Raw genomic sequence first — 25,319 nt, forward strand, 5'->3', positions numbered from 1 at the left:
AGAGAGTTGGTTGCGTGGGAGAAATAGGGGGAATCCCCCGGTTATATCGATTTGCAGGACATCATTGTCGATGTCGGACCCGGCCGTATTATGACTGATGAGGTCAAAACGCGACGCCGACACTTGACAGTCGCGAAGGGACGGCCGCACCTCCCCCCTTTCCTTCCACCCCCATTAACCCCGCATTAATATAACTACAATCAATTAAGCCCGAATTCTAACCCTCCTTAGTATATTACATTCTTTTTTCAATTCACTCACAATGTAATAATAAACTGCAATAATTGATGGACACGAAAAAATATCTTCATGTCTAGACTTAAGTGTATTAGCGGAAGTTGTCTCCGCTCATAATTCACTTAGTACTTTTTAAATGTGGCGCCCTTCCATTCCACCACCCCCAATAAACCCGTTCACAGCACACTAAATTCTTGCGCCTTATCGTGCGCCACTTTTAATTTGAACCATTCAAAACTAGACTTTCGAACGTTAATTTCCGGAGATGCAAATTAACAATTGCATGGAATTATTTGTCGGTAATTGAGTTATTTATTTTTGGGTTCGGAGTTGAATGAGGTCGAGCGAGTTGAAGAGACGTCGAACTTTTTTTTTTGAGGATCAATTGGGCCGAAGGGGATAAGGGTTTCTTTTCATGTATATATATATTATGAGGGAGGAGATGTAGACGATGATTAATTGGTATAGGGAAGACCCATAAAGTCTTCGAGTGGAGAGTATTACATATAAAAAAAAGTTGTCCATCGAGTTGTCCACTCCTTGTAAGGATCGAACCGCATTTTTAATGTTCATCGCAATGAAAAATCAAATCTGATTTATTTATATATAATTACCTAATGTCTTCGAAATTACAGTAATTTAACTAATAAAAGTAATACAAAAAGTTAAATTGTCAAATGTAATTTTCTCAACTTAAACGTCAATTATTGGACAAATTTATTGAATGCTTGTATCTACTATACAAAAATAGAATTGTAATCATATTTTCTGTAAATTCTTATCATTAAGTATAAAGTTTAGCAAAGTTGCTTCAATTTACTCATTACTTTCGTACCCAACTAGCAAATACCACAAAAATTCCTTAATTAATCAATGATTTTTTCTATAGTCTAAAATTAGAAAACTCTATACTTTATACAAAAAAAAATAATCATTTAGGTATGTCATTTCACTTCAATAATTATTTAGTAACATTTATGACTTCTTTTTGTACAATGGAAATCAATTGACGTCGGAAAAAAAAGTCAAGCCGAAAAAAAAAATGCAAATGCATTTTGTAACTAGATTCAACATTAGACGAAATTACAGTAATTTAATTAATAAAAGTAATACAAAAAGTTAAGAAGCTTTCATTCCATTGTCAAATGTCATTTTCTCAACTTAAATGTTATTGTCAAACGTCAATTATTGGACAAATTTATTAAAAGCTTGTATCTACTATACAAAAATAGAATTGTAATCATATTTTCTATTTTGTAAATTCTTATCATTAAGTATAAAATTTTGCAAAGTTGCTTCAATTTACTCATTAATTTCGTACCCAACTAGCAAATACCATAAATTTTTTTTAATTAATCAATGAATTTTTCTATAGTCTAAAATTAGAAAACTCTATACTTTATACAAAAAAAATAATCATTTAGGTATGTTATTTCACTTCAATAATTATTTAGTAACATTCATGAATTCTTTTTGTACAATGAAAATCAATTGACGTCGAAAAAAAAAGTCAAGTACGAACGTAAGTCAAAGCCGAAAAAAAATGCAAATGCATTTTGTAACTAAATAGATGCAACGTTAGGCGAATTTCTAATTATATTCGCTGACGACCGGTTAAACAACTTATGTATATACACATTTTTTTTTCCGTATTTCCACGACACGTAACACGTTTAGGGAATAGGAAAAAAAATGGCAGTATGCAATTCCTACAATTACGATATCTATTTTTTTTTATCCTGCTTCACTTACAGCGATTGCATAATCGCCTTTAATTACGTACGTCGTGCGCACGCTGTGTCCACTTCGATTATCATAAATTCTACATTATTTTTTGTCCACGTCAGGCGAAAATACTTGCATCGAATGACAAAAGTGCACATTTTGTGTGTGCATGTGTGCAGAGGTATTTATTACAAGTAATAAAGTATCGAAGATATCTGGTTTATATCGTGAAGAATTAAAAGGGTATATAAAGGTGGAATGCTGCACGGATTCTTTGCAATCTGTACACATTTATTGGCATTTGATGCACATAATAATTTAAACAATATTACAGATTTATATTAATTACATTTTAAAACAAAATTAAGTTTTAATTGGAAGATTCACCTCTTAATTACACAAAACTAACGATACATTATTAATATTAATAAAATTTTATGTTTTTCTTTTTTGAAATTTTTAATTCGCTCTTTAATTTAATGAACATTTTCTTTTATAACTTTTAATATTTTTTCGTTTTTTTTTTTAATTAATTAATGTCCTTTCTTTTTTTTTTGTTGATTATAATTAATTGTGGCAACTTTTTAATATCCTTATATCATTGCCTTCCTTCTTTTTTTTTTGTGTACGTCTATAAACGGGTTTTATTTAATGCAACGATTATGGCAATAAATTGAATAAATCGTTTAACTAATAGCGACAATCTAGATTACCTTGGTCTTTCGACCAGTCAGTCCGTCTTCTCTTTCTCCTCCTCTCTGTGTTGTTCTACTCTCCACGAAATGCGACGAACGAAACAACAACAACAAAAAGAGAGAACAACATAAAAAAAATCTTGTTTCTTTGCGGCAATAAATTGTTATATTATAGTTCTATTTTTCATAATTGGTTTTAATATTTTATTGTTTCATTAAGAAATTTAACGGAATTGTTTTTTTTTTCTTATTCTTTCATTTCATTTAAATCTATTGCTTGTGTATTTTATGGTCCGTATACGCATCTCAGGAGCAATAACTGTAGAGCTTTTATAGTTGAATTATAAAGGATATTCTCCGCATTAATTTTGAACTGCTCTGTAATGGTTGCACTAAAAGATATATATATAGCTTTTTGATACTTCAATTTATGTCTAATTCTTTTTTCTAGAAAATTACAGATGTCTCTTATTCAGAACATGAAAGTTTTTGTTTTCTTGTAATTATTTACATACTTTTAAATACAGCAAACACATTTTTTTAGAAATTAATTCAATCATTCGTTGAAAGTGCATAAATTTATGATATAATATAATATATAAAATCAAGTAATTTTAATAAAAATCTGTTGATACTTGTCAAAATGATGGATTTCAGTAAATATAAGTTTATTATATAGTTAATAATATTCTGTAGGAAATTATTACGTCTAAAAATTTAAACTTCTTTGATATTCCAAGCTATAATCATTTCGTTAGTTTCACGATGTAAAGCTGCGTACACACTATCAGTTATACCAATTACTTACTACCAATTAGTAGTTAACTTAGAGTTTGCTGTCATTTTTAGTGAAGCTATTACGATTACGTAGTGGTTGGTACGCTTGACACATATGTCATATGTCACTCATAGTGTGGACGTAGAAAGTTTTAGCAAATATTATACTGAGTTTGGTTACTGCGTTTGTTGGGTGTAAAGACAGATAGGGGGGTTGAGCGATTTCGGGGAATAGGAAGGAAGTGGTTCTCGAGGTAGTAGCTGTCCAGATAACCAGACTTCCCTCGCGAACCTTGAGAGTGTTTTGGTGTACTTTGCGGCCACTTCGACAGATATCCAATATACGTATACAGATATACTACATACATGTTTTTGCCGTCCGAAAAACCGCGATTGTCATATCTCGAATGTTTCGCGTGTTATTAAAATGTTGAAGGGAAACAACGGAATGAGGAAGAGGAAGAAGTATCGCCTCGATTGATTTATTTTTATTGCGTTAGTCTCTATTTAGGCTACACATCAAAGAGCGGAGGGTTTTCGTTGTGCGTTGTTGTATATCTCAGATATATCCTATATAGTAGAAGTAGATATATATATGCGTAGACGTATATGTTGTACGAGGGGGAAAGGAATCAAGTGAACTGAATTGGGGCACATTATATCTCTGTATGGGTCCGCGATAGAAAAGGGGACGAACGACGACTTATGGCCCCCATTCTTCGGGGGGTCTCACTCTGACACACTCCTTCGACCTCCGCAGACGCTCGATGGAAGTGCATTTTGCGACCCCCCCTTCGGAAAACTCTCCTCCTCGACGCACATAAAGAGAACCTTCTTTTCCACTCCCCTTCAACCTCGAAGAAGAAAAAAAGTCTTCTCGTTCCATCCGCATACGCACTATTCCGGATTAATTCCGAAATATAATGTTTCTCCCTCATCCCCCTTTCTTTTTTTTTTGTATATAAATATACAAGCAAGCACTTTCTTCTCATCCGTATATTGTATGTATGTATGAAATAGTGAAAAATCTATACGACGAATAAATTACTCGCCTCCTCGTCTCGAGTTCCATCTCATATTTTATATGGATCGAGTAAGACAGAGACTATTTCGCATCTCAACAGATTTTATTACCATTTTTATCTATAATTGGCCCACGTGAGCTTATTAACATTTATATAAGAATATTCCCATATCTAACCTTCTATTTTGACACAGTCATAGTTTTTTGTTGTTGGTATATATGTTACGGTAAAAGTACATAATCGGATACATTCACCTGCTTGGTTGGGTAATGTATACACTTACCCAATGACGTCGGTAAATGTTCATAAGTATATAAGTTATACATAAGTTATGTAAAAATAACTAATCACACAAACACATAATTATTTTATTTAGAACCTAAAACATTGTTTGCTGGTGACCTAACCTAACTGTATCTCGTATTTATTATTTTCAACTTTTACCGATATACGTAGGTAAAAGTATACATTTACCGGTAGAAGTTGATATGGGACGCTGCTGTCAGATTTGTACGTAAATTTACCTACAAGATCGGTAAACGTATACATTTACCGGGAAATGTATACTTTTACCGTGACATATACAATTAAACTAAAGGTAACTTTTCCTTTATACTTTAAGTTTAATCCGAGATTTTTTTTATATATATTGTACGCAATTCCACTCTTGTGTACGCTCAATTGTATAGCTTTATTGAAATTAAACTATTGTTTTTTACTTAGTTTTAAATATAATAGATTTCTAATAGGTGCAAAAAAAGTATATATTATACTTGTACATATTTATATATTATATTTCTATGCAGATATGTCGGTTACCTTGAATCAAATTCCTTTGTTTCAATACATTTTTTTTTGACCTGCGTAAACTTTATTGTATGTACATCGAAATATTATATGTGCATTTTTACTTGATGCGATTATTTTAAATAATTAAAAAAAAATGTTAGTCACATTTTTCTTTTTCGATTTGTCATTCCAACAATTGTTTATAATACGCACACTTTTCTACTCGTTTTAGCTAGTAAACAAAATGGGGGTGCGTATTATATTCGAGTACAAAATAAAAATGTAATGTTGAAAAAAACATGCAATTAGTACATGTAGACATTTTCGTCTGTCTTTTGTACATGCAATTAAAAATGAAGTTTTGAAATTGTCATAAGTGCGTATTATATACGAATTGCACTTTAATGTGAAAGTTTTGATGCGTATATATTTAATTCTTGTTAAATCAAGCATGCGTATTGTATCATCATCAGTGATGATTTAATTGTCAAAAATGATAGTAATTGTATATCTGTAGATGTTGGCTTCGTTGCAGTGTTTGATTCGTTGTGATGAGTGAGAGATGGCGAGAGAGAGGAAAGAGACGGAATTGGGTTCAATTAAAAGGGTTAAATAGATGTAACAGTGGTGAGTGAAAAGTGTAATTGATGTCGTGTTATGAGCCCAAAGCGCGTTCCGTATTACTACATACTCTATACATGCTGCATGGATATGCTGGTAGTAGCAAAACCGTGGCGGCGTTCATTGCACCGAATTAATGAATAAAATACGGACAAAAATGTTTGATACATTTAATGAGTTTAACGAACAAAATAAAATATAGAGAAATTACATGGAAATTTCTAACTTTTAGTTCGAATTTCAAATGATAATTATAATCATAACTGTGCATTATATATCATGAAAACTAATTGATTTTGAAGCTAAGCAAGAAATGTAGTTTAAGGAGTTATGAAGAATACATTGAATATTATAAAAACATAACTAACAAAGTAGGAAAATTGCTGGATAAATATATGAAGAAAAGGTAAAATTTAATGCCTTAATGTAGACATTTATAAGATTTTTGTTTATGATATCTCTGATTTGCTATCATATTGTTCATTAAATTTAGACAATAAAAATTCAATATCTGTAGGAGGCAATAACCTCTCGAATTCAGTGGAATATTAGGTTCAAATCTAATGATTTATCGCGTTTCGAGTGTTGTGTTCGTTCATCTAATGAACAACATTCACACCTCTAATCTCCAGTCCCATTTTGCATTATCTTCAATCGCGTTCAGATTGTCGAAACGGATTAGGAAATAGCATGCAATAAGACGGTGCAATGAACAATAACGAAAACAACACATACAAACTGAAAAAAAAAGTAGTCCGGTCCACAAATTTTGATCTATCATCGAGTGTTTAGTTTTGAACCAATTAATTGAATTCACTTTCTGATTAAATACATGTTAATCACGAATTCGATAATGGCACACGATGATTCACAGATTTTTCTTAATTATATTTAGTGATGATTTATAGATTTCAGATAATTACATGATTAATTGTATTAGAGAAAATATGAATATTGAAGTAGATAAAAAATGGACAAAATAAATATTCTGCTTAATTTTATTAGTTTCGTTTAATTCCATTAAAATATCAATTGAAAATACAGTAGAACCTTGCATAACGAGCGACGTTTCGCATAACGAGTGACGATGAAAAGAGAAGTCCCGGATTTCGCGTCTTCTACATCATTTTTAAAACTTGTGTACACATCTTATGTGTATTTTTGAATATGTTTCACTATACGAGTAAAAGCCGGAAATTTTGGAATGGATTAAAGTCGTTAAGCGAGGTTGCACTGTATATAAAATTTTGCTAATTTTCATATTATAAATAAATTTAATAGTAATTTTCCATTATAAAAGTTGTTTTAATGATGTAAATTTTAATTTAAAAAAATTGCGATGAATGTGACTTTTTGGTATGTTTGCCTTAATAGAAAATTTAATTTTATGGTTACAAATTGCTATAATTAACATAGATTATGAGATGATGCGGGGTGAGTAAATTTATTCAGTAATATGAGTTAAATGCGAGTGAAACCTGTGTGCTGAGGAATGGAAATCGTTTGATTTTGCTATAAGAAGATTGCGATTGCAGAGTGGAAAATAGAGAAGTTACGTAATTTCTACTTATTAGAAGGCGTCTTTAAACGCCGCACTAAGTCTGGAGTGTAATGTACGTTGTACCCTAACGATCTGTATTTCCTTGCATGAATTGCATAGATCATCATCCTAATGAGAAGCTGGTAGCAAAAACGGGCTCGTTCATTGCACCGGATTAATGAATAAGAAAATGATAAAACCTCCCACAATGGTATGGTAATCCTCCTCCTCCTCCTCCAGTCTTCGTCCTCCACATCGATGATCGTCGGCTACGAGTCTTTCTCTGCCCTCTTCCTCATCCTTGCAAGTCGAAAACCGGGGTTGTGTAATTAATTGTAAGTGGTCGTAAGTAGCTGAAATTATAAGAATCCAGAATTAATGAATTATTCATTATGGCTTTGACGTATTGCTTCGGTGTGTGTGTGTGTTCTGCACGTTCATGTCTTTCTGTACGTGTATGTGCATGGAATTTGTATGTGTGTGTGAGGTGGGGTGAGAGGGAGTAAGAAGAGGGGTGGTGGGAATGTATGAGGGGAGGGTGATTAATTTCCAACGCGTATGTCGGGATTAAAAGATCAAGTAAGCAGTCAGGGGCAGGCGCCCGCCCCGACTTTCAGGCGTCGCCTGGGCGTCTGTGCAACCGCCTCCGCCACACCTCTCCGACCCGCACCTTCCGAAACACGGGCGCCAATGCTGACACCCACAATAACACCCGAAAACTCAACCAACCCCAACTACCACCGCCGCCCCCCAAACGATCGGTGCCGACAAAAAAAAAACGGCAGACACATGCATTGCAAAAGAAGCAGGTCGAAAACGTCATGAATTGCATCGAATCTCTAGCAATATTTTCCCAAAACCAATTTCGTTAATTACTATAGATGGTAATGTTTCAATATCTTCAACAAACATTTATTTCAATTATTTATTTTTGAAAAATATACAATAAAATTTTGAGTATAATACGCACATATATTCATGCGTATTATACTCGTACAAAGTATAAGAAAAATCTGAAAAATTGCAATGTTTTCCATTAGTACATTACTTAATTGGAACAACAATTGCGTTGAAAAGAATAAAAACGTAGTATAACTTTGTAAACAGATAAGACATAACAGAAAAGTATCTACCAAGAGGATATAAATACAAATATTTAGATACGCATCAAGATGGAAGAAATCCAGTAAACATTTCTTCCTTTCAGGTTAACGTTCCGCTAATAAGAGGATGACAAACACATTTATCAGTAGAAAATAAGTTACTAGTATACAATGAAATCAATCTGGACATATGGATTGCACTTGTTGTTCATTTAGCAACATTGAAATCATGCAAATATGTCAATCAAACCTCTTATAACATTTCACGACAGCTGAAAACATGATAAATTTAAGTTCAGTTTTCAATTCTCTAAATAAATATTTGTATTTTTGTACAATTTGATATGAATTTAGAAAAAATTGATCATGGTATAGAATTGAATTGTGACAGCATTAAAGATACGTCTTATGCTGTCAAACATATTTGTTCAATCTTGTGTTAAGAAGATCTTTCAGTAGTTGAGACATTGAACTGAAAACCATGTTTTTGAAGAAATAAAGAAAACTATTCCCGTTGAGTTGTGAAACGCGCGGAGAGACCGATTAAGTACGTTTAAGTACATTATTTAAGAGGCTCCGCCGTGTTTTATGCGGTGTGCGCTCACGGAAGCTGAATAGTTGATAAGGAAGAAGGTGGAGGAGGCATGAAGAAGTCGTCCCCCTTTCGGAACGCGACTTCAAAGTAATTGCTGTTACCTCGAATTATTCACGTGGCCTTTTGATGTCGTCGTCGTCGTTCGTCTGCGACGCACAACACAAACCGCCCCCGCCCACCCTTCGGAGTCCTGATTACAGATAAGTGGAGGAGGCCGGTCCTACAAAAAAACCCCTCCACCTCCAACCTCGTAATCGGTCAGCTGCAATCTGCATACATATGTTCCCATCGTACATTATTCAGGATGTTTTCTCTTCGACGGGGAAAAAAAGAATCACGCGAACCGTAACCATCCAATGAAAAGTAATTAAAGACACGGATATTTCTGGTGGAGCGTAGAAAAATCGGAATCCGTTGTGTATACCTTTCGTTAATTAAGACGCTCAATTTTCCTAATTATCTTACAGCTTTCGACGTAATAGGTTTAATCCATTAGACTGAAATAATGCCTCAGCCCCACTCACCTGCATAAAACGCTCTCCTATTGGGTTTGTACCAATCCACTTTGATTGGTTCACCGTTTTCCACCGAAAGATTTAATTAATTTATCTACATCCAATTCCTAAAAGTTTAAGAAAAACACGAATAGTAGGAATGTATAAAACAGTCAAAATGGTGATTATATTCAATCCTTCAAAAGCCATCTCCACATTTAAAACAAAAATGTATCCATTGTTTGAAAACATCATAAAAGCTTAATACAGTTTTTGAAAATGTTCTAAATTGAATTAGATATTAGGTAAAATTATTAGATATAAGAGATTGTTTTCAGGAAAACGATGAAGGATTCTCCTTTCAAGAAAGTTCAACTATTAAAATTTGAAGTTGTATTGTTACAAGAAAGAAGTAGACGTTGTGAGAATAAATAAGCTATAGTATTGCAATTGGAAGATAATCTGAAATAGCATTTGGAATAAAGTTGAGATTAATAAAAAGAAGAACAGACAATAATTCATGTTGTCAAAAGATTATGAGCGCAACATGTAGGTCAAACATGTGCTCCAATCTGTGTGTTTCCTGTTTCTTCGAAAAGACTTAGTTCGCTTGTAAATCCCGAAGAAGGGAAGTATTTACATGCATGCACATACTACCCTGATCACCTGGTTCCGGTATATTGCTATAATCCTTGCGAGTTTCTTTCATATATTTTTTTTCACTTCTTCTTCCCTCGCGCTACCATACATATAACAATAATGTCTTGGTTTTGGCTTATAAAAGTAGCTTATAAAACTTTGATTGCCGCCGCGCCGCTATTTTCATTTATTGCATTCCACCTCGTTTCTTATTATCGCCGTTTTTATTGCGCCCTGAATTTTCACCCCGATAGATTCATATTCGCGCACCGCAGGCCTCCTCGACCAAACCCCCATTTAAATGTGATATATATATATATAGATATGTATATTCTACACCCCATGCTGAGTTATTGTCGCATAAAAGTGCAACTCTAAGTTTGATTGGTATCAGTTCGGAGTTTTCGGGATTTAATTCGGGCATTTGTGAGCCTCCACCACCGTTCTCGGTCGGTGTCCTTCTATCCTCCCGCGTTTCCGCCGCCGCCGCCAAACCGACAACTACGACCCCCTTCTGCAACTCGTTTGCATAATCGTATGTGGGTGTACCTGAGCTTTATCTCCCTCTTTCTGTGTGCGTTTATATATATATATATGTATGAATGTGTGTATATATGTATGTATGCTGTGCTTTCGGTGGAGTGGGAGGATGATGCACGCGGCGTCGCGACGCCGGCAATCCACTCTCACCATGGTCTGACGCATTTCCGGGCTCGTTTCCGCCGAGATGACAAAGGGTCCGCGCGGTCAGCGGTCAAACGACACCATTTATTCGCTCAACCTCACCCTGGACGCAGCACACCCATACATATATATGTGTGTGTGTGTATACATATACATGTTGGTGCGTTCCAGAAAAGAGAAAGAGATGTTCGTATGTCGGGGAAGTCCCTTTTAGCACTTAGGCCGACGGACGGACGCCCCAGAACTTTATTCGGTCGTTATGGGGTTGGGGAGACGTCGCTATTTTTTTTTTATGGTGGCCGCGATTTGAATCTTTTTCGGATTCTCCTCTATTGGTTTCGTCGGTGGCTGCGAAGGCGCCGCTCTTACTGGCACCAAATATATCACCGAAACTTACTCTAAGGCAGAGCAGGAAAGGTGAACTGTCTCGTTAGCGGCATAAATCACCGGGTGTGGGGATAACGGTTCGCAAAACCCCAATGCCATCATAACCCATTATTGATAATTCCTTGGATCAAAGCTTCTTGATCTCTTTTCTACAACTTCTTCAGGCACCATCTTTACCATCTATGTTACCTAAATTTTGACTTACTCAATACTGTGACAGTACTTTTAATAGTACATGATGTAATAAAAAACATAACATCTTTATCGATAAATACATTATTATATTAAAGTACTCATAACTCATTAATGACTAATCTGTTATGACTAATATATTATTTTTTTTTGATTTCAGAATTCAATCAGGCACAATTTGTCGTTGCATAACAGATTTATGCGCGTCCAGAACGAAGGCACAGGAAAATCATCATGGTGGATGATCAATCCGGATGCGAAGCCAGGAAAGTCGGTGCGAAGGAGGGCAGCGTCAATGGAGACGAGTAAATTTGAGAAGAGACGAGGCAGAGTCAAGAAGAAGGTGGAGGCTTTGAGGAACGGTCTTGCAGACGCCACGCCGAGTCCCAGCTCATCGGTGTCCGAGGGCTTGGACATGTTTCCAGACTCTCCGATTCACAGGTAAAACATCCACGATCCTTAGGCAATAGCGATAACAGTCAGATTCAGTAAGATTTTGCGTAGTTCCGGCGGTTTCCAATTGAGTCCGGACTTTAGGCCGCGCGCCTCTTCGAACACCTCCTCGTGCGGCCGTCTGTCCCCGATCCCAGCGGTCGTGGGCGTCGAGCCAGTCTGGAGTTCCCCGTCGCAATTCCAAAATTCTAATTACAGCCCAGAAATGAGCGGAAACTACTCACCGGACCAGCTCGCCGGCAACCTGGAGCAGGGCATGAAGATACAGCAAGACTACTTGGGGTGAGCTCACTACGTCTACCTACCTACGTCTCTTCTACTACCACCAACACCTCCTACTACTAGTACTAACACCTACCAGTAGCACTATGTGCCGTCTATGCTTAACAACACAACACATATTTGTTCTTGTTTCTATTTTAACAATAATAATAATAATACACGCAGCAGCTATTTAACAGATCCATGTGTGTGGGAGAATGTTTTAACTAACGCTTCTTTTTCTTCAATGTTGTACTCGTTAACTGTGGAATGGCTTTGAGTGAACTGAGTGCATGCAAGCAACTTTACTCAATCCATCGTTTCCATTTGTCTATCTGAAGGTACATCAATGGACAGCAGCCTCCTCAGCAACAACAGCAGCAGCAACAACAGCAGCAGCAGCAGCAACCACCACCGCCGCCACCACCATACACTGCTCCGTACGAGAATTTCTGTCAGCACTCGATACACGGCTCATCCCCCTACGGTCACAATTGCGGAATTCACCGCCTACAATCCTGCGGTTGCTTAAACCTCCAATGCAAAGTCGAGGTATGTCTGAAATTAAAACAAATCAAGACCCCAAAATAAGTTTTTCATTGCCAATTGTCATTAACTTCTGGATATGTTGACTTTTGACCACTTTCGATCTGATTTGTTATTGTTGTTGCAGCGTATGTCGCCAACGAGTATGTCTCCATCGTATCCACAATCGGAACCATCTCCGGATTCTCTGAACAGTCAATACAACATAATGAGGGGGAGCATCCAAAGACCGCCGTCCAGTAGTCCACCGCTGACGCCTCAGTCGATGACCCATGGGATGCCGTCGACGATGATGGGACAGCTGATGAACACCCTGAACAGCGGCGCCCTGGACGATCTCAACATCGAGTCGTTGCAAGGCGGTTTCGACTGCAACGTAGAGGAGGTCATCAAGCACGAGCTGAGCGTGGATGGAAACTTGGACTTCAACTTCAGCCATCAGAACCTGAACGCTCAGCAGGAGGCAGCAGTGAACAACGCACAATCCGCACCGCCCCCGGCCTACTCGGCCACAGTCACAACGCCGTCCTGGGTTCATTAACGTAGGAAACATTTATTAATATATATATAAAAAAGGTAATTATCTTTCATACACGTATATATGTATATTATATATATATATATCTCTTTGTTTATATTTTTATTTCGCGACGATTGCTTCAGAGAAATTCTTTTGCTAGGGTGAGATTTTATAATGGGTCACGGAGAATGGCGGAAGCCCGACCGTCTGTTAGATTGTACTGTGCTTTAGTTTTTTTTTCCTTGTTTTATTATTATTTAAAGTTGTTTCTTCTCTTGAATCAATTGTCGCTCTTAGTTAACAATAAACGTTATTACGATAATTTACTTATTTTTATTATGATCAAAACATACTTTATTTTTAAATGCATTTTTATCACAAATTAGTCAAAATTATAACATCATTTTATATATCTATAGTTCAGAAAGCAAATTCGTAAATGCGAAATATCTTTCAGATCAAATGTAAATAATATTCGGGTAGTGTAAGTAAATTAAATCAACTTGGTAATTCTAAGATTACCTCAGAAATTTCTAACTTATTGCAGTTGTATATAATCAAGTTTTTAAATTATAAATGTAAGTGCGATTCGTATGGAAATGCTGCGGTTATTTTCTTTTAATCAGCTGATACAAATCGGGAAGATGAAAAGAATTGGTGGTTTGTTGGAGTTTGATGGCATCGAGAAGAAGAGGGGTCGCGTGAGGAAAGAAATTCCAATAAGCGAAGTTTAAAGAAGTGGGTGGCGGTGGGTGGCAATAAAGAAATTCGCGCGCGTAACTTTCCCGTTGAGTCCGCTCGGAGGTTACGGCATGTCCTCCTCTCCTTCCTAGCTCGCAGACGACTACTCTCTGGGCTTGGTAATCAAATTTTCTATCTGGAGAAAATTGAATATAAAATTTAAAGAGGCTGACAATTTCGGGAGAACCCGCGTGATAAGTTGACAAGTACCCGGTCGCAGGGGGTGGCGCCGCCTATCGGAGAGTTCGTTGGGGGTGGTGGCGGCGGCGGCGGCGACGGCCGGAGTCGCATAATTGAGCGGTAAAATGTGTGCTGGCATTTAAGTAACACGCGTGCCGGGGGAATTATTAAAATTTGACGGTCGCCACCTCCGTGTCGGCGCGCCGCCAACTCAAACTCACTCTCCGTCTCTCTCTCTCACACATACACATCACAATCTACATGCATATACATAGATTATACAGATACGCACAGACAGAGGCAACGACGAAATATCGTAATCGGAGAGACGGGGGCAGCGATGATGAATGCGCCTCCACCCCCCATTCCACCGCCGCCGCCGATTTGTTTAATGCATATCTAACCGAGATTAATGTGGCGAGGGTTTCTCTTCGGTCGGGGATCCTCCACTACTACTTCTCTTTTTTTTTATTCCATTCTTCCACAACTACCGAACCCTTCGACCGTTCGAGAAGGGCGCACACGAAATTATCATATAAATATTTTCGGGGGATTCCCCCTCACCCGGCGTTAGCAACACTTGACAACTTCGCGAAACTGCTTCAATTACTTCGCATCACCCACAAACCTCCCCCATTCACTGATCAACTTATACACCGGATTTGCTCTCGCTCAATCCAATTCCGTCGGCTGTTTTAAATGCAAGCATTTAACGTGATAATCATATTTATATTATCATATTTTACTTTACTAAATTCAGAGAACTATTTAATATTTAAAGATGTTTTCATCTCTCATTTTCTTAGAATCAATTCAATAAAAATGAACTAATCAGAGAAATACAATAATTACAGTTTTACATACATTTATGCTAATAACAAATCATATTTTTGTTATGCAACATTTGAAATTGATTACGATTATGTTCGTTGCTTTCTACAAAGCAGAGGACGAAAGGAAGAAAAAGAGGGAACGAGAAAGAAAACTGAACTGCAAATTGAAAAAGGGGGATATATGGAGAAAGGCTAACGAGAAGAAGTGGATGAAGAGTCCTTAAAAAGATACCGAGCAAATGGACTGAAAAATATATGTATGAAATGTCATGCAAAAATGTTTCTCTGAATATTTTCCTTGGGACGTTAAAAAAATGTATATACATCTATACGAAATATGATAAAGAATCTGCGGTCACGATGTATGTCACAAGTAGCATTACGAATTTACCTCTCAGGTGAAACAAAGGATATCCGTTTTTGTTTTTTTTAATAAAAAAAAAATTGGCGTTTAGTGGATTATTTCATGATTGGATTTAGTGTTTGTTTCTACTATAGTATTTAATATTTGATATAGTAGCAATTCCAAAACAATCAAAAACCACAATAATTACGCTGTATATTTCCCAATTAAGGTTTTTAATTAGTTACTTTACATATAATTTTTCGCAATGATTTGCTGAAATGATGAATTGTACTTTTTAAGTTATTAGAACAGTGTGTACGCACCTTTATAATATTGTAAGTTAATTGGAAAGAGTATATTGTAAAAAGTCAGTCAGTTGAAGTTCTAAAATTTACAGTTGTTTTATCAGGAATATTGATGAAGATTTATCCTGTAGTTAATGGAGAGCCGGTAAATCCGTGCGACGGGGACTTTGAAAGAAGAAAAAAAGAGACAGAGAGAGAGAGTGGATGCAGATTACGTGTCTTTCGTGGAAAACAACGTGGCACATGGCGTTAATTGAAATTATGTAGCTCAAAGTGCGGTGCTCAGACTGTTGTGTAACGAAATGACGGAACGGTATCGGATTCTAACGACATCTACGGGGAATTTATCGGGCGCGCCAAATAATTGATTGCATTATGCTTCAGCATCGGAGTGGAGGAGAGCCCTGCTTCTTCTTTTTTTTTTCAATCCCGGTTCGGATCGTGCGGCTGATTGGGGACAATTCCGGTGTGCAAAACGAACAAAAAAAAATGTGGAAGAAGTTGAAGGCTGCTGCTGTTCGCCTTTTGCCTCCGCCGCATCCCTTTTATGCAAGTTGCTTGTTAGTGCAACGAAGCCTCGTTTCGCATCGCATCGCATAGTCGGAACCAACTAAACAACCACCCCACAACACATACACCTGCGCTTTTCTGTTGCACGCGTTTTATCAACTTTCGTAATTGCCGTTACACGCGCGTTGCATCCGAATGCAACAAGTATTTTTGTTGCGATGTGGACATACGGCATTGTTTGTATTGCCGCTGCCGCCGCCGCCTCCCTTGACGTCCCTCCACTTTACAAACCGCAGCATATAAACACACACACTCTCTTTGTTCAACAACTTGTTACACTTCCGATATAAACAAGTTGATAAATTAGGGCCGCGCCGACGAACGGGCAAAAATAGATAAACTGGGGGGGTTGTTGCAACCAACGGTTACATCGAGGGAGAGAGAGAGAAAGAGAGTTTGGACACTGAAGCAGTTGCCAAATGAAAATTTACAACTTCCTCCCAGCATGCGAATTATTGTTTTTAAATTACTCTTCTGCATGAAAAAAAAAATACATCTCTTTCTCAAATTTAATTTCATTTAACATTGAATAAGCGACGAACTACAATGATTTTATAGATTACAAGAAGTGCATATGTGTTAAATCATACAATTATGATGAATACAAAAGTAGATTTTACTAGTAACTAGTATATTTCATTAATAGCAATGAAATAACCATCAGTTCCTCAAGGTTCCTTATTGAATCCTTTTTAACAAATATACATTTTCGTTTCGTATTTAAACTAGTAGTTCAAACCTTTCTTAATAATACTAAAAACCTTATGTTCAAGTATTTAAGATTATTTTTTTAACATATTTTGTGAAATTATTATTGATTTAACACTAATAGTGCTTTACAGCATTAAATATAGATTTTGTTTATGTATATTTTTAATACAAATTTTTTTGTTGGAAAACCAAAATTTCAATACTTAAGATTTTCTAAACATTTTGTATTTTCGATTTTTAGCAAATTATTTCTTAATTTTTCAATTCTTACTTTCTTTTGTCGTAGTCATAATAATGTTTGCTTTTTTATATAAAAAAAATTAATTTGTTTAAAAAAATTTATTCTAATATAAATTTTCATTAACTAAGTAATAATGAAATTGAAACCGAAATGTGAAGTATTCTATAAAATTCTATACTGAAGCTAAATCAATAATTCAAATTTTGTTCAATTCTCAGATTTTCATTAATTTGTTTTGTTTAAATTGAAATAAATGAAGAATATAATTCTATGATAATCTGGACAAATCCTGTAAAAAGAGATATTTTTTTTTATAAATTTAAATCGAAATGTAAACTTCTATTCTATGAAATTCTATACTGAAACTAAATCATAAATTCAAATTTTGATCAATTCTCAGATTTTCATGTTTTTTGAAAATTGAATAAAATGAAAACTTTAATCCTATGTGATCCTAGATTGATGTTAATTCTGTAAAAATTCTCAGATTTTCATGAATTTGTTTCCTTTAAATTGAAACCGAAAAGTGAACTTATATTCTATGAAAATTTGAAGCTAAATCATTAATTAAAATTTTAATCATTTCTCAAATTTTCCTAAATTTATTTTTTGAAAATTGAATAAAATGAAGAATATAATTCTATGAGAATCTGGACTGAGGCAAATTCTGTAAAAAGAGATATTTTTTTATAAATTGAAACCGAAGTGTAAACTTTTATGAAATTATATACTGAAGCTAAATCAATAATTCAAATTTTGATCAATTCTCAGATTTTCATATTTTTCTTTTTTGAAAATTGAATAAAATGAAAAATTTTATGAACTGAGGATAATTCTGTAAATGGAGATATTTTTTCTTTAAATTGAAACCGAAATGTGAACTTCTATTCTATGAAATTCTGTACTGAATCTAAATAATTAATTACCATTGATTCGCTCTTGATTACAATCTTGTGTTATGTTTTAAACGCAACAATATGCAATCTTATCGAGCCGGACATAATTGAACGCCGTTTACATACTAATTTGAGAGCGATCTCGCATGTAATTTCCATTAAATGCCATCGCTTCTCCTTCAACCGACTCTAATGAAGATAAGCGTTTCGCCGCTCGGCGTTTAGCGTTTTCCCCCCGTAAATTATCGATACGCCGGAAATATTAATTTATATCTTCTCCTATATACGAGGGCGCCGATGAAAATCGAGCGGAGTGGAAATTTTGGATCGTAAAGGGGTGTCGGGTTTTAATTGCGTTTTCAGTTGCATGCGGCGCGCGCGGGAAAAGACGCCGCGCCGCTGCTCTCCACTCGCAGCGACGATGAGGGATGATGGGTGGTAAACACGTTGTTAATTTTCCAACCCGTTTCACGCTCGGTCGGGCTCATTGCTCAATGAATCAATCAAAACATTGTCAAACATTATAAATTAAACATGAGAAAGCAGCGTGTACGGATTATTATTAACGTTCGCGGCAATATTGATTAAGATATTTTACAAGTGCGAAAGATGTTTCTATCCCATTCCTTTGTGCTTCGCATTTGTGGGGGAGCGAAAAAATTATGACTTGCGGAAATAAAAAGGACGGTATCCCGTCAATGGGAGCAACGAGGTCGACCATTAATTATGCTTTGTGGGGGATGGTGGAAGCGGCTGCGGCGGTCCGTTGGCGGATGGATGGGATAGCGTACAATCATCATCCATCCCGTCCGATCACTATGCAGACAAGGATGTGCCAACCCCCCCTTTTGAAGATGCTACGATGAAACATTATACATTTCCGGTGGATGCGCCGGGTCAATGCATTGTCCGAACCAGACCAGAAAAAAATATTTTCAGTTTTTTCTTTCACTTTACTTAATAACTAACAAAATAGCACGTATTAAAGACTAGATTTTATATAAGTATAGTTTATAGAAATTTTTATAATTCAATATTTATACAATTGTGTGCTATTTTTATATTTCTATTAATATACACAAACGAAATTTTAGGAAAAATGTTCCAAGATTTCTCATTTTATTTAGTTTATTTTAATTGAAATTTCTCTATAAATCAGTTAAAATTGTCGAATTTTCTAAAATTTATTAATTTCAGTTTATAAAGTATACGGAGGAATAATTTTGATGTAAATTTGAAAGATAAGATGTAACTTTTTCTTCGTTTAGTTCTTTTTGTGTACGTTTATATACGTTTTTCTAACTAACAAAATAGCACGTATTAAAGACTAGATATATAACTACGATATATAAGACTTTTATATAACTATAGTTTCACTTATTTACTATGTTTCATTGACTTTAATTTGGGCTAACGAACAAAGTATAAAAAAAGAATCAAAATGAAAAGTTAATCATCAAAAACAAAAGAAGCACTGTTTCAAACGAGCGTTGAAGCTACAGCTAGAAGAAGATTTGGATATAAGTATAGAAACTCAACACTTTTGAAACATAAAGTTATAAAAATATCCGTTAATTCGCATTTTCTTTAAATTTTGCAATGATTAAACTTTGCAAATAACTTGTCAAGTAACGCGTAAATATATTAACTACCACATTATGATTAACAATTATTTAAAAAATAAGTATTAACATTACTGCAATAATTGAATGAAATGTTTTAATCATGGCTATATTTAATTACTAATGAAATTAAATACACATCATTACTCTGATGTGTTTTTTTTCCTATGATTATCGATTTAAGTATTTATACTAGCTTCATTAATTTCAATTTGTTTGCATTTGTTAGCATGAAATATCTTTCATCGTAAATGTTTTAATTACCTTAGAATGCGACGTTGTCTGAAGTGCTACGAGTACTTTGTTGAATGAAGTCGTTAACTCGATCGTTCCACTAAGTTCTCGTCGACGTTAAATTTATCATCTAAATGAAATTTATATAATTCAATATTTATACAATTGTATGCTATTTTTATATTTTTATAAAACGAAATTTTAGAAAAAATCCAAGATTTTTTCAGATAAGATTCTCGAATTTTCTAAAATTTATTAACTCTATAAAGTAAACGAATCAGATATAATTTAGAATTTTTTGAAAATGATTTAATTTCAAACATTTTATTATAATTAATGTAGCAATGAGAAACAATTTTGCTGTAAATTTGAAAGATAAGATGTAACTTTTTCTTCGTTTAGTTCTTTTTGTCCGCGTTTTTCTATGTATAATTTTGCAAATGGAAAGGTAATGATTTTAGTTTATTCGAAATGTGCAAGGCAAGAAAATGGATTTTGCTATGACGAAATGTGCGACTATGAAACTTTATTTTTTACTATTATGATTTTTATTTTTATTGAAGATAGTTGAGGGTTCTCTTTTTTTTATTGTGGATGGAGGGTGGTGGTTCGTATGTGGGTATTCGCGTGTACGTGAATTATCGTCGCAGACGCAGAATATGAAAATTTTAATAGGACACGGCGGGAAATATATTCATAATATCATTTACATAATGTTACGTTATTGAACTGTTCGGAAATATTCGAAAAGTTTATAAAGCGCGAAGGCCGTTGCCAAGCACTCACAGAGATTAATGTCGGGGCATAAAACCCCGGGAAAAAGACAGATAAATTGATATATAGAGAGATGCGCACGTAGATTGAGATATATTGTACACGTGACGAACAGCCCGGGTCATCACTCATAATCCAACGTGGCGTGGCATGTCCGAGTGGGAACTTAGAAAATGGTAACGCTCAATAAACCCGGTGACGAATTGAATGGACAACGAATATCCATCCTCCCCCTGTTTCCCATACCCTTATTCTCTCTATTCCTTACGTCCTTCTTCCCTCATTTCTTTCTTTCTTACTCCTTCAACGCACCCATTCATCCAGTCACTCATTCCACCCCTCTGTTTCACTTTTCTTTCTCTTCGCATTCCATTTATTCGAAACTTTCTACCCCCCCCGAATCGAACTACCTTATTTGTGAAACTAATTTTCTGATTGCCTTCTTTGTTAAATACCATCTACTTATCCATTATTTATATAAAGGTGACTACACACTACTCAATATTTGTCCAATTCAATTGGAACACAATAACTATTTTATTTCTTTTACCAAGATATATATAGTAACTACAATGAAAATTTCTGAATATTTGCCAAGTAAATATAATTCACAATTTGATCTACAATTCTTCAAATTCAAAACGTATGCATAATTTTTGTAGGTAGCGATACACAACACTTTATTAAACATTTAAACTACGATTTAATCTCAATCCATAGAGTACATATTTCACAATAATTGTGAAAGTTTATAAATTAGAAATATCATTAAGAAATTAACGCTATGTTAAACCTGTCACATATTTAATTTTATTAAAATCTAATACAAGAGAATAGAAATCAAATTTCAAGAAAGTAATAAAATCTGTATGATTTTCATATATCAATCATGAAATAATTTAATTGCATTAATTGTTAAATAATGATGAATTCAATTGATTTCTGTAACGTAATTATTGCGAAGTATTGAAAAATTTAAACTAATTGAACTACGATTCTATCTCAAGGTACTGAAAAGGTTGTGTACACACTTCAGAATAATTGTCAAAAAGTAATAAAATTTATATGTTTTTTTTAAATATGAATCATGAAATAATTTAATTGCGTTAATAACTAAATAATGATGAATTGTATTGATTTCTGTAGCGTAATTATTATGAATTATTGAAAAATTTAAACTTTTTGAACTGCTATTGAATTTCAATACATTGAATGCATTAATTATAAAAAGAAAAGATAAGTAGACACTTCACAATTATTGTCAAGAAAGTAATAAAATCTGTATGATTTTAATATGAATCATGAAATAATTTACTTGAATTAAAAACTAAATAATGATGAATTTAATTGATTTCTGTAGCGTAATTATTATGTAGTATTGAAAAATTTAAATTCACAATAATTATCAAGAAAGTAATGTAATCAATCATGAAATAATTGAATTGCATTAAAAACTAAATGATGATGAATTGAATTGATTTCTGTTGAGTAAATATTTTGAAGTATTGAAAAATTTTAAACTTTTTGAACTACAATTGAATACATTGAAAGCATTAATTATATAAAAAAAAGATGAGTACACACTTCACAATAATTGGGAAAAATCCTTACTTCATAAATTAATGCAAACTTAAACCTAAAACCTATGTATTTTTATTAAAATCTAATATAAATGACTGAAATCAATTTTTCAAGAAAGTAATCAAATTACTAGTAATATACCAAAAATAATAAACATGTATTTTTTTTAATATGAATGATTTTTATGTAGAAGTAAAGTAAGTAAACTATTTTATTGTACAAATGAGAAAATTATTGTAAAAATTGTATTAATATCTAAATATTGGTGAAGACTAATGAAATTGGGAATTGGATTTGGTTTGCAAAAAAAAAAAAGATAGAAGTTGAGTGCGGGCAATAAAAATCAATTGTAATGACTTGAAAGTAAATCGAGTTTAGAGGAACAGTTAATAATTCATATTTTTATTGCGTAAAACTTTCTCCCGATTTTTTTCTGTTCGAAACGCTGCATCTAAGCTCAATCGGCTGTGGACGTTCTTTTTTTATAGCTTCGAAAGAGAAGACGAGATGTGGCGTGAGTGAATGGGAAAGAGAGAAACAAAACGAAACTTTCCTCTACTTTTTATTATTATTATCATGGTTGGTAGTGTGGGGGGTATCCGTATAAAAGCTTCCCTGCCCAGACTAAGCATATTATCTTAATCGATTCGTATACCGACTACTCGACTACACACACATATGAAGAAGGGTAGGATGAGAAATGAGAGAGAAAGAGAGCGAAATGGAGGAGAGGAGACAGTCAGTCAAGGGATCGTGTATCGCCATTTGCGGCGCTTGGCCTACATAAATATTGGACAAAGTCTTGGGGTAACATTTTTAATCCTGAAGCTCCGTTTCTCTTTCGTCTCCTCGTTCCTATATTCCTTCCTTCCGCGCGATCCACCGGAGCTTTAGGAGCGGTCTGGCCGATTGCCCACGGAGCTTTCACTTGCTCCAAATATCACTCCCTCTCCACCCCGAACCCAGCGCATCCACCGTCGTCCGCCCACGTCCCGCCGCCTCAGCCGCCGCCGCCACCCGCGCTCTGACGGCGCCATCGTCTCTGGCGCCACCGACAGGCCAGCAAGCAACCGTCCTTACTTTTTACTACTGTTCGCCTCGACAAAGGAAAAGAAAAACTACCCATTATTGCCTACAGTTATCTTAAGAAGCCACAATAAAACTGTCGTTTAAAAAGTAAGGCTGTCATTAATAAGAATTGCCTCCCGGTATCAATTTATGTGCGGGGGATTAGGTAGCGCGCCGATAAAATCTATAGTTGCCCACCGAAAAAAAAAGAAGAAAAAAAAAATGCGAAGAAACTGAATGCCGAACTTTCAATATCACCACTCCACGTTACATTTGATGTCCAGAAAACTTTTACCAAATGGACACGATTCTACGACCTTCCTCCTCCTCCTCCTTCTCCTCTTCATCTCTTTCTCTCGTAGAAAACTTATACCCAATTATTAAGGGAACAAGGCAATCGGCAAACTCCACTCGTCCCCGAAACGAACGCATATAGCATTACCATCCAATATTTAAACAAGAAACTTAATCCATCTGCTTATCCGCTTCGCTCCTATCTTACATGTATATATACACACATTTAATTAAATTTTTGTTTTCCAATTTCAAATGTGCATCCGATCACTTGAAAACACGTAAACAGTGAACGTCCTCGATTTGATTGAGCAACAGGGAGGAGATCTCAATTTACTCTTGTATTTCCTTTTTTTTTAAATAAATTCGATCAGAAATGCAATAAGAAAGTTGTAATAACAGATATGCATTAACTGAAATAAACACAACAGATGTCTAAATTATTCACTTCACTTTTTCAAATTGTTTCTATTAATTACTTACTATAAATATGAATAATATTAATTTCAATAAAAAATAAACTTTGGTTTATTTTACTAAAATTTAGATTAATATTTGATACATTTTTGGACAAAAAGATTTTTGTCATTAGTCCGAAAGTAAATCCAATAAGAATTAGTATTTAGTTAAATATTTTATAAAAAATACAACTTATTTAAAGTATTCTTTATATCCCAAATACAGAATACCTCGCTTAGTGCGGTTTCTATCAGTTTCACTATGGACAGGTTTGAAAATCTTTAGTTTTTTTATGCAGTGAAGTCTTTAGTATGTGGTTTTAAAGTCCGGTTTCAAACAGTACTAGATTCCGCACTAAACGAGGTATTGTTGTACTAATATCTTAGATTTAAAGTATTCTTTATATCCCAAATACAGAATACCTCGCTTACTGCGGTTTATATCAGTTTCACTATAGACAGGTTTGAAAATCTTTTGTTTTTTTTATGCAATGGAGTCTTTATTATGTGGTTTTAAAGTCCTTTATTAGTACGGTTTCAAACAGTACTAGATCCCGCACTAAGCGAGGTATTGCTGTACTAATATCTTAGATTTAAAATATTCTTTATATTCCAAATACAGAATACCCCGCTTAGTATGGTTTCTATCAGTTTTACTTTAGACAGGTTTGAAAATCTTTAGTTTTTTTTTATGCAGTGAAGTCTTTATTATGTGGTTTTAAAGTCCTTTATTAGTACGGTTTCAAATAGTACTAGATCCCGCACTAATTTTTATAAGATTAATTTATCAAAAAATCTAAGATATTAGTACAGCAATACCTCGCTTAGTGCGGGATCGCCAATGTCTAGTACTGTTTGAAACCGGACTAATAAAGGACTTTAAAACCACATAATAAAGACTTCACTGCATAAAAAAAACTAAAAATTTTCAAACCTGTCCATAGTGAAAATGATAGAAACCATACTAAGTGAGGTATTCTGTATTTGGAATATAAAGAATACTTTAAATCTAAGATATTAGTACAGCAATACCTCGCTTAGTGCGGGATCGCCAATGTCTAGTACTGTTTGAAACCGGACTAATAAAGGACTTTAAAACCACATAATAAAGACTTCACTGCATAAAAAAAAACTAAAGATTTTCAAACCTGTCTATAGTGAAACTGATAGAAACCGCACTAA

The 25,319-nt window shown here is 34.6% G+C and overlaps 1 protein-coding gene across 2 annotated transcripts in view; it reads left to right on the plus strand.

The window, feature by feature from the left end:
- The first annotated feature begins 11,667 nt into the window (after window positions 1-11,667).
- LOC108568043 (forkhead box protein O-like) overlaps window positions 11,668-25,319 on the plus strand; it is an 18,922-nt gene continuing 5,270 nt past the window's right edge. Inside the window, exons 1-4 of one of the 2 annotated variants that reach the window (XM_017928944.1) lie at window positions 11,668-11,944; window positions 11,993-12,238; window positions 12,559-12,769; window positions 12,891-13,305. In XM_017928944.1, the coding sequence (XP_017784433.1) occupies window positions 11,703-11,944; window positions 11,993-12,238; window positions 12,559-12,769; window positions 12,891-13,304 (1,113 nt within the window). In that variant the 5' untranslated portion in view covers window positions 11,668-11,702 and the 3' untranslated portion in view covers window position 13,305. Of the gene's footprint in view, window positions 11,945-11,992; window positions 12,239-12,558; window positions 12,770-12,890; window positions 13,340-25,319 lie in introns of both variants that reach the window. The other variant, XM_017929029.1, reaches the window with a different exon arrangement.

The sequence above is a fragment of the Nicrophorus vespilloides genome, unplaced genomic scaffold (genome assembly GCF_001412225.1).
Source record: "Nicrophorus vespilloides isolate i.1.1-1 unplaced genomic scaffold, Nicve_v1.0, whole genome shotgun sequence".
In the NCBI taxonomy this organism is placed as follows: domain Eukaryota; kingdom Metazoa; phylum Arthropoda; class Insecta; order Coleoptera; family Silphidae; genus Nicrophorus; species Nicrophorus vespilloides.